This window comes from Myotis brandtii, unplaced genomic scaffold (genome assembly GCF_000412655.1).
Source record: "Myotis brandtii unplaced genomic scaffold, ASM41265v1 scaffold156, whole genome shotgun sequence".
Classification (NCBI taxonomy): Eukaryota; Metazoa; Chordata; class Mammalia; order Chiroptera; family Vespertilionidae; genus Myotis; species Myotis brandtii.
Genome location: NW_005355666.1, coordinates 783929 through 795145, shown reverse-complemented (window position 1 = coordinate 795145; position 11217 = coordinate 783929). Strand labels below are relative to the sequence as shown.

At 39.8% G+C, this 11217-nt stretch overlaps 1 protein-coding gene across 3 annotated transcripts in view; it reads right to left on the bottom strand.

Moving 5' to 3' along the window:
• Window positions 1-8298: 8298 nt before the first annotated feature.
• The window catches only part of PDK3 (pyruvate dehydrogenase kinase, isozyme 3), a 66931-nt gene continuing 64012 nt past the window's right edge, over window positions 8299-11217 (bottom strand). For 2 of the 3 annotated variants that reach the window (XM_005861761.2, XM_014536064.1), the window contains exons 11-12: window positions 11058-11197; window positions 8299-8517 (exon numbers count right to left, since the gene is read on the bottom strand). In XM_005861761.2, coding sequence (XP_005861823.1) covers window positions 8487-8517; window positions 11058-11197 — 171 coding nt within the window. In that variant the 3' untranslated portion in view covers window positions 8299-8486. The remainder of the gene's footprint in view (window positions 8518-11057; window positions 11198-11217) is intronic. The other variant, XM_005861762.2, reaches the window with a different exon arrangement.

The following is an 11217-nucleotide window of genomic DNA, read 5'->3' as shown; positions in this document are numbered from 1 at the left end:
GCCATGCCACGGTGCTCATATTGTGCAGGAGTGGTTTCAAGAACATGAGGGAGACTTTACCTTGCTTAGGTGGCCCCCACAATCACCAGATCTCAATCCAATTGAGCATTTGTGGGACGAAGTTAAAAGAGCCATCAGGCAGCTGGTTCCACAACCATCAAATCTCACAGAACTGGACAATGTTATTCATCAGGCATGGTGTCAGTCAGATTCCTCGCATCACCTTTCAACATCTCGTGGAGTCAATGCCAAGAAAAATCACCACAGTATTGAAGGCAAAAGGTGGCCCAACGAAGTACTGATGGGGTGGTCATAATAATCTGGCCACTCAGTGTAGGTCAATGGAACAGAATAGGGAGTCCAGAAATAAACCAACACTTATATGGTCAATTAATCTTTGACAAAGGAGGCAAGAACATATGGTGGGGTAAAGATAGTCTATTCAATAAATATTTCTGGGAAAATTGGACAGATACCTGCAAATAAATGAAACTAGACCACCTCCTTACACCCTACACAAGAATAAACTCAAAATGGATTAAAGACTTAAATGTAAGACTCAAAACCATAACAATCCTAGAAGATAAAATACCCAATAAAATCTCAGACTTTTGTCGTAGCAATATTTTTGTTATATCTCCTCACACAAGGGAAACAAAAGAAAAAATAAACAAATGGGGCTCTATTAAACTAAAGAATTTTTGCAGAGCAAAGGAAACCATCAAAAAATTAAATAGACAACCTACTAAATGATAGAACATATTCACCAATGATACATCTGATAAGAGGTTAATATCCCAAATTTATAAAGAACACATACTAAGCACCAAAACCCCACACACACAACCAATCCAATTTAAAAAGGGGCAGAGGACCTGAATAGACACTTCTCCAAAGAGGACATACAGATGGCCAAAAGACATATGAAAACATGCTCAACATCACTAATCATCAGAGAGATGCAAGTTAAAACCACAATGAGATATTACCTCACACCTGTCAGAATGGCTATCGTCAACAAATCAACAAACAAGTGTTGGTGAGGATGTGGAGAAACTCGGATCCTCATGCACTACTGGTGGGAATGCAGACTGATGCAGCCACTGTGGAAGACAGTATGGAGTTACCTCAAAAAATTAAAAAGATGGATCTGCTTTATGACCCAGCAATTCCACTTCTGGGTATATATCCAAAGAAACCCAAAACACTAATTCAAAAGACTATATGCACCCGTATGTTCACTGCAACATTATTTACAACTAGAGGCCCAGTGCACGAAATTTGTGCACGGGTAGGGTCCCTAGGCCTGGGCGGCGATCAGGGCTGATCAGAGCCTTCCTTCCCCTGGCTGCCAGCTGGGGCCTTTCTTTGTTCCGCATTGCCCCCCGGTGGTCAACACACGTCATAGCAAGTGGTCAAACTCCCAAGGGGACAACTTGCATATTAGCCTTTTATTATATAGGATAGCCAAGTTATGGAAGCAACCTAAGTGCTCATCAATAGATGAGTGAATGCGTGAGCTGTGATACACTTATACCATGGAATATTACACAGCCATAAAAAAGAATGAAATCTTACCATTTGCATGGATGAACCTAGAGGGTATTATGCTCAGTGAAGTCAGAGAAAGACAAATACCATATGATTTAACTTATATGTGAATCTACAGAACAAAATAAACTAACAAAATTGAAAGAGACTGATAGACACAGAGAGAGAACTGGTGGTTGCTAGAGGGGAGAGAGTTGGGGGACTGGGATTTTAAAAGATGGGGGGATTGGGGGCTAGGTGAAAAGGTGAAGGGATTTAGAAGTACAAATTGGTAGTTACAAAATGGTCAAGGGAATGTAAAGTACAGCATAGGGAATACTATAGTCAATAATAATGTAATAACTGTGTATGGTGCCAGATGGGTACTAGATTCATCAGGGTGACCACTTAATATGTTATATAATGTCCAATAACTGGATTATACACCTGAAACTAATATAATATTGTGTGTCAACTGTAATTGAAACAAAATTATAGTTACACCAGAAAATGTTGAAACAAAATTATGTGGTTTTTTTCAAATATTTAGGTATAATTTTAACTATTCATTAATTATTAGATTAGATCAAGTTTGCAAAGAAAAAAAAAGCTGTGAGTGCCTGAAACTTATAAGCCAAGGTGTTCCCAGCCTGAGCTTAATACTGTTCCCAACAAAGGACTAAGCCAGTTAATAAGTCACCAAAGCTGTTTCTATCTCTCTTCCTCTCTGAAATCAGTAAAAATATATTTTTTAAAAAAGATACAAAGGTGCCATAGCTGGTGGCTCAGTTGCTTGGAGCATCGTCCTGTACACCAAAAGACTGTAGGTTCAATCCCTGGTTGGGACACATACAGGAGGCAACCTATTGATGTTTCTCTCTTTCTCCTTTTCTCACTCTCTCAAAATCAATTTTAAAAAACATATCCTCGGGTGAGGATTTTTAAAAAAGATACAAAGGTGAAATAATTCAGGAATCACTAAGGAACACTCCTATCTACAATGAAAATATTTACAGAGTTGGTACCTCCATTCACCCCCTTTATTTTTCTCCATAGCACTTGTCTCCCAAGTATACTAGAAACTTCCTTTGTGTTAGGCTTTGTCTGTCTCCTCTACTAGAACATGAGCTCCCTGAGGCAGGGACTTCTGTCTGCTTTGATCACTGCTACATGCCCAGCACTTAGCACAGTTGCTAGCATACCGTAGATGTTCACTATTATTTAAATGGAGGAATGAACATGACTTTCCTTGACATCACTCCTCTGACTACCACTTTAACTTCCTTTGTCCCTTACATGTGGGCATGTATTGAAGTCTCCATTTCACACAAGGACAGAACCAGGGCAACCGCTCTGACCTTAGGGGAAGGCACTGCATAGAGTGGAGTTTGATTAGTCCCCAACTAAAGGCAGCCAGGCTGTCATTCACACTCTTTGGTCATTATGCTCAGCCCTGAAGGTGAAAACAGTCAGCCGAGTAGAACACGCTGGCCACAAGAAAAGGAGGTCCCACAAACAGGCCACATAACCCCACGCCATGATCCACCTGCCAGTGCTCTTTTGAAACATTACCTTGTGTGCTCCTGCAGTAGGCCCCAGATATACAAACCATCTAAACGCTCATGCACGAATCACAGAAATAATCCTGATGAGGCCTTTAACTTTTCTATTTCTTAATGAACCAAATTATAAAATGGGTTGATTGAAAAGACAGGTAAGAAAACCTGTACCACAGTAAAGCTCTCACAAGGGTAACTACCCTCAGTGGGGCAGTTCAAGTAGTGAACTGTTAGTAAGAAATAGTTTATACTGATCTTGGTAACTCTGATTATACGCTTGCTTGAAATATTCTATCATATTTAACTAACTAATAAATAATTGTCAATGGCTGATAACATCTTGCATTCATTAAAATGTCACATGTCCCTTACTTTCAAACCAGAAGGCATTGCTATCTCTAATCATTGGAACAGGAATTTGAGTTAAAAGTTATCTTCCCACTAAGAACAATAAACAAAAATCCCATATTGATCAAGTTATTCAAAGCTTCTTCCTGCTAGAGATATTGGGTCCTTCTGTTTACTAACATAGATTATGGTTATGAAGGGCATTCTCTTCAAAGTTAATGTTTAAGCACCCAGGCCACTGGGAAAGATGGCAGATTAAATGCATGTTTATCCAAGTGCTCCTGCCCTTCAATACACACAACCAGAAACTGAAAAAGCTGCCTATAATGAAACTAATAAAAGCTATCATCACATACCAAAGACTCGAGGGGAGTGTCTGACAGATCCAATGAAGTTGGGGACTCATCAAAGGAAGGTTCTTGAATTGGTCAAGCAAGCCACAGTTCCTGGGCTGTTCCTGAGAGCATTCCAAAGGACTCTCTACCAATCATTTCTTCTGAACTTGGAGAAACAAGGACGCGGCAGGCAGGAGAAGCTGAGTGCATACTATATGGGTGCATTTCCAAAAGCAAACATAAGAGGGGAGGTTGATCTCAGGTGCACCATTTGTGTGCAGTGGAGAGAAACAGTAACTCAGGAGCCACAAACGCTGACTACACTAAGTCCTCACTGAACGTCATTGATAGGGTCTTTGGCTTGACGTGAAACGATGTGAAACAAAAGCAATTTTCCCATAGGCTAACTAATATAAACAACAGCTAAGTTCCTAGGCACCTCACCAATGTTATAATGAAACGATGTTATTCGATGACCTGCTGTACATAGACTCCAGCAGAGCCTAAGTACGAACCCACTGCACTCCTGCTAGTGCGACATCTAGCAGAAATGGGGAAAGTCAAGGGGAATCCCTCTTCTTCAGTGGGACATGGCTACTCCTGGGCAGAGGATCTCACAGTGTCCACGGAAGGCACTCACAGACAACATGGCCCAAGGGGGCTTTGATTCATTCCCTGTTCCCCCATATCCAGAGAGCAGAATGAAAAGCAAAACAACAGCCTCACCATTAGAGACCATCAAGATCTGGCCTTACAGTTCAAGTGCTAAGGTGATCATTCAAACGCTTCTTACTTGAGAAAGGAGTCAAGGAGGATTTCTCCATACTCTTCTTGGGCAGACAGAACTGGTCCCATGCAATGAAGAATAATAACCAGAAAAGGCCGTCATGATACTTGTGCCACAATAACGGAGCAAAGCAACACAGAAGAAAAGGAATGAATGAAACAAAAGACAGATAAACATACTGTGGAAAGAGAATGATTTCAGAAACCCCAACAATGTAGACAACAGAGCTCAGCCTCCAAAGTAACAGAAGAAGAAGCCAAAGAGGACAACATGATGAGAGAAAAAAAGCTGGTAGAGCTAAGGAAAGAAACAGAGAAAAAAATAAACTCGGAGCAGAAGTGACAGCCACATTGCAAGCATCAAGACCTAGGATCAACACTACAGAAAACGGAGTCAGTGAGATAGAAGGTTGGGAGCAGAGAAAGAAATCCCACCGCAGGAAAAAAGACAAGGAGATGACAGTGATGTAAGGAAAGATAAATGTGAAGGACAGTTAACAGAGAGCCAATGCTGGTACAAACTTGAAGAGAACAAATAAACCAGTGAGAAATAGCCAAACCCGGCAGGTGTGGCTCAATTGTTGAGCGTCGACCCATGAACCAGGAGGTCAAGGTTCGATTCTCGGTCAAGGCACGTGCCCGAGTTGCAGGCTCACTCCCCAGTAGGGGGTGTGCAGGAGGCAGCCAATCAATTATTCTCTCATCACTGATGTTTCTAACTCTCTCCTTTTCTCTTCCTCTCTAAAGTAAATAAAAATATTTTTTTAAAAAAAGAAATACTGTTAGGCCCAAATGTCAATATCTAATGCTCATTGAGAACCAGAAAAAGCCAACAGATGACTGTCAACTCTGAGACATATTCAAATGAAGTTACTGAATTCGAGAATAAATAAGAAATCACAAGTACCGCAGACAATCAAGCAGGTCATCTAGCAAAGGGGATGAAAGATCTAGACTTGGCTCAGTACCAGCAGACACTAGAAGACAATAAAGTGAGGTGCCCAAAGAATGGAGGGACAAAGGATGTGACCCAAGAACATGAGAGGCAGCCAAGTTACTGAACATAAGGAACTGTAACATTTGTAAATAAGCAAGAAAATCTAAATGAAGCTGCAACCAGTCCTCCAAAGATAAAACCATCAACTCTCAAATGAGGAGTCTTTGTGTGAATGGCTGGCAGAGAGCACTGAGTTCATTCAAACATAAAATTAAATCTAAATAACTCTAGCAATTACCGACTGCCTTGCACTTTAAGTTGCCTGTCTTCCTCGGTGAAAGTTGCCAAATCTATTCGATTGGCTCCTCTAACTAACCATGCCAAAATGAAAACTGAATGGAATTCTCTTGCGCTATAGAAAAACTGGTTTGTATCTTCTCCACACACTCAAAAAAGGATAATACTAATTACCTGGTGCATTGTTGAGTGTATAGGTCTAGGAATAAGGAGACCCATTACTCTCTTTGGTTTTTTCCATTCACTTACCATGCCACTTGGCAAACACTGCGCTGCTTTGGGACTCATGAAAAACAGAGATAATGCCTGCATGGTCCACCTCATGGCACGGTAAGGATCAAGGGATGCTGTATGTGAGTGAAAGTTCTTTGGAATCTACAAGCAAGGCCATAAAACCATGCCACTCGGTTGGATGGAAAGAATCCACTGTATTAAGGAGTCAAAATGAATATTTAAAGACAAAGAAAGGATCAGAAACTTTCTGTGGATCCATCTCTACTTCTTTTCTTTCATCTCTCTACATTTCAAGGTCACTGCTTAGCACTATGAATAGGAAATTCAGTACCTCCACAGCTCTTGAATGGAACGATTTTTAATTTGGAAACAAAAGCTAGCTTAAGAATTTAAAGATGTTGCCCTCCACCCAAGGTTAATGTCTCTCAATTTGCATCCCTTCATTCCACTAATATTTATTAAGCACCTACTATGTGCCTGGCACTGTTCCAAATAGACACAGTCTCTAAATACTTAAAATAAAATCAAGTCAATGAAATCCAAACAATAGAATTGAGGGAACTAAATGAATTTCGCAGGAAAGGGGTCAATGCCTATTTATATTACAACTTATAGATAGACATCTGACCATTTGCTCAGAAACAAACCCATCAAACAGCCAACGGGATGCACGGAAGTTCAAAGAATCATGCATAGCCAACAAAAACAATAAATGAATATTGGGTCACTAAACTGTGAGAATGCCAGATGTTCCTGATACTCTGCTCATGGTTACGTTGGGAGCAAAGTTAAATTCTTAATGCAGAAAACAAATAGGAAGCAAGATTGTACTTGGGTCAGATGGATATGAGTCAACTAGAAAGCATATTAGTAAAGGACTACCAATGAAGTCACTAAAACATTGGAAACAATCTTTTCTTTTGGAAAAGATCGGTAAAGGGAGGAATGTGAGAGGATTTTCCCATACCCTATCTTCCATCTTCAACCTTTACATGGATCTTGCTGTAAGGGCATCACAATCAAAGGGCATGCCTGAAGCACAGTGAAACAGAACAAGGCAGGAGTATGTTAGAAATAGTGGCCTAGGAAGATACTCATATACTAGCTAACATGTATAAGGAAGCCAGGGCTTTTAAATGCAAAGAACCACTATTTCTACATTTTTTTACACAAGGAAATAATCCAGTGGAAAAGCCCTATCCCAAGACACTGACTCAGCCTCCATAAAGACCATCTTGTCATTCCTGTCTTGGATGTACAGTGGCCTTTCTTTTACCTAACTGATTATGACGTCTCTGATGAGATCCTTTGAGGATGGAAGAGATGAGCGAGTTCTTTCTAAAGATGAAGGGAACTAGCGCATAATGAAATGAAAGAAACACACCCTGTGAAGCTATGTAAGTGGCGGGTTGTAATCCGGACTCTCCGATAGCTTCCATTTCTATGGGGCAATAATAATGGCTCCTTTTCCCTCACCTTAAGTCCTCTGCCAATTCCAACTCTCAGCCAAAAGCAAACGATTGTGAAAATCAGATCGGCAATTCTAAAACTGGCTAAAATTCATGAAAATGAAAATGATGAAGATGTAGGGCATTTTCCAAAATAAAGTAGAAAGAACTTTATCCTTAGTCTATTTTACAATTAGTGAAGTACATCACACAAGGATTTCCAATTCCTTAGAAAACTACAAAGCAGTATCATATGACAAAGGTACAGTATTAAGTTAGTAGAAAGTTTACATAAGCATAGAAGCTCTACTTCCCACTCTTTACAAACTTGACAGTGACCAGAAGGTAGTTTTTCACTTAAGATCTTTGAAGCCAAGCAGTTAAGTGAAAAATTCCAAGACAACTTTTGGAACGGCTTAATGGACATAATAGAAGCATATATGTGAATTTTAAAATAAAACAAATGCATCAAAGACTAAACGTGGAGTACACACACCTCACAATGAGAATACAATCAGATGGCAGAAGGCAAAACTCTCAATCAGAGAGCGAGGAGTGATGCATGTGAGAAGGGCCCTGGGATTGAATTATCGCTCAGCTAATGTCTTCAATTCCCCAGGCCTTAGTCAGTGGTTTGGGACAAACATGGTATTTGGTCACAAAGTACAACAGTAGAGATCTGTATCTGGGATGAGGAGGAAGCTTAGAACCCTGGGGACACTGTAGACACTTGACTCTATGATAATGAGAGAGGTATGAGGACACGAGAGCGCTCACGAGGCTCTGCGCTCTCTTATGACAGGCACCAACCAAATCACAACATACTATAAAGGTACTCAATTTACTACGCTAGTTGGAAGATCTGAAGTAGCTACATGGAAGTTTCTCTGGGAAAGGTCCAGCACTGGAATAACTACGGTGTCACACTCAGAGTTGGTAGAGGAAAGGAGGTCAGAGGTTGACTTGCGGAAGATGATCTTTCTTCACAGAGAGGACCAGAGCATTCAGTTCTCTAGAAAGTTCTATTAGTCTTGATCTTGTCTCTACAAAGAAAATAACGGGAAAATCCATAGTGAGTTTATGAGTATAACCTTCTCTATTTTAACCAAGACTTACTCAGTGTTTAATTAGAGTGATAATTCAAAAACCTTTGCCTTATCTCAGAATTATTCTCTATGGTTACTACAGAAAAAGAATTACCATTTAATTGCCTATATATACTTTACTCTCAGTTAAAAACCTGAGTAGAAATGAGGAATGTTAACAGGGTTTCTTTTGGGGGAGATGAACATTTTCTAAAATCAGGGAGTGGTGAGGGCCACACAACCCTGTGAATATACTAAATACCACCGAATTGTATGCTTTAAAAGGGTGAATTTTATGGTATATGAATTATATCAATAAAACTGTTAAAAGCCTGGTTAGAGAATAAGTTTTCTTAGAATTTCTCATTCACCTAGTGAATACTTCCCCAAGATTATCCTACTTGTATAATTTAACAATTTAAATTGTCAGGCTAACCATTTTAGAATTTTAAAAATTGTCTTTTGCTAAAATATGTTTGTCTAACACTATATTAGAAATTATAGTGTTGAACAGTGTTGTATACTAATTAAGCACATCTTTTATAAAAAATATATTTTATTGATTTTTTACAGAGAAGAAGGGAGAGGGATAGAGAGTCAGAAACATCGATGAGAGAGAAACATCAATCAGCTGCCTCCTGCACACCGATGCTCTATCCACTGACCCAAACCAGCCAGGGCTAATTAAGCACATCTGAATCAGTATACAACCTCTAAACTGTTTAGCTTTAAAACTGTCTTTAAAACAATATTCAACTAAAGCCATCTCTTTACAATTCAAATGGATGTTATTTTAAAAGACTGCTTCTATACTACTCAACAACTCCCCCATCAGAGCAATAGTTTGAATTAATTGGTCACATTGATGCCCAACACACTACCTGGCTTACATACAGACTGAGAATGGAATCAAAGGAAATTGATCCAGGTGTATTAAGGTGATGTAGCTTAATCTTGGCCGGTAGTGGTGGTGATGGTGGTGGTGGTGTGTATGTATACATAGACATAACCACCTGTGTGCTTGCACTCACTTGCACAAACCAAACTCCTCTAAATTTTATCATTTGAGGTAAGTGACCAGTCCCACAATATTGCTCAGAGGTCCATCACAAGACTCCATAGAAAAAATAATAATACATCAGTGTAGATACCCTTTATATCCTTCATCAAAAAGACCAATGCTATGATAATGGTACAAAATGACAAAGCTATATAAACTATATTTGCAGACAAATAGCTTTCTGTTGCATTATGTTAAGACAAGGTTTTCAGGGTAAGAAGAGATATATGCAATTAAATTTAACTAGAGGCCCAGTGCATGAAATTCGTGCAAGCGTAGGCTTTCCTTCCCCTGGTTGCCAGCACCGGCTTCCCTCTGGCACCCGGGACCCGGGCTTCCCTCGCAGGCTCAGCTTTGTCCAGAAGTAAGTCTGGTCTAATTAGCATATTACGCTTTTATTATCATAGATAGGGAGGAAAATTGCAATGTTAAATTTGCATAAAAAATCTCAATATGATCAGTCATTTTTAAATGTCCAGGTCAGTAGTGTTAAGTGCATTCACATTGTTGTGCAACTGACCTCCAGAACTTTCTCATCTTCCCCAACTGAAGCTCTCTCCCCATTAAGCAATAGCTCCCTATTCCCCCTGCCCTTGGCAACCACCATCCTAATTTCCATCTCTATGAATCTGACTATACTAGGTACCTCATATAAGTGGAATGATATGGTATTTGTCCTTTTGGGTCTGGCTTATTGTACTTAGTGTAATGATTTCAGGTTCATCCATATTGTAGCATGTCCAGAACCTCATTCATTTTAAAGGGTGACTAATAATATTCCATTGTGTGGATATACCGCATTTTGTTTATCTTGATTGATAATTTTAACTTCTTGATTTTTTTCAGTTTGAACCCACAGCATTTCTCTAGCTTTTTTTTTCTGTCAAGCCCTGTGGATGATGATAAACTGCCAACTCAATTACTTTTCAAATATAATTCATGGCATGATAAACTCCGCTCACTGCTGTTAAGATCTCCACAGTGCAAGGACTCCTGGGACAACAAGGCCTCTATTTGAATGGCTATTCTGGTTACCCAATTCTTGTTCTCTTTCCTGTCTGGGGTGAGAAAGCTGCTTCAATATTTTTTAAGGATAACTTTGCTTTGCTTTTTTCCCCCAAATATGTTTTTATTGATTTTAGAGACAGAAAGGGAAAGGGAGAGAGAAAAACATTGAAGTGCGAAACATTGATCAGCTGCCTCCTGAACATCCCCTAGTGGAGATCGAGCTAGAAAGCAGGGAATGTATTCTGGGAATAGAACCAGGGACCTCTTGGTGCATGGGACGACGCCCAACAGAGCCACACTGGCCAGGGCTCACTTTGCTTTCCCAGTGATAAAACCACAAAGAAGATTTGGCTGAAAGTATCAATTGACAGGCTGGCACACTGTAGAGAAAATCAGATATTCCAGGATAGAAAGCGAAGTAATTTATTACTGTTTTGCCTTGTATTTAGAAGCGTCTCTGGGCTCTCTGCTGGGATTGCTCCAATCATCTGCTTCAGGTGTGGTCTTGTAATGGCGCCATGCTGACTTATTGAATACTGGAAGCCTCTCGAATGATTCACTTGAAAGAGCCTAATGGAAAAAAATATACA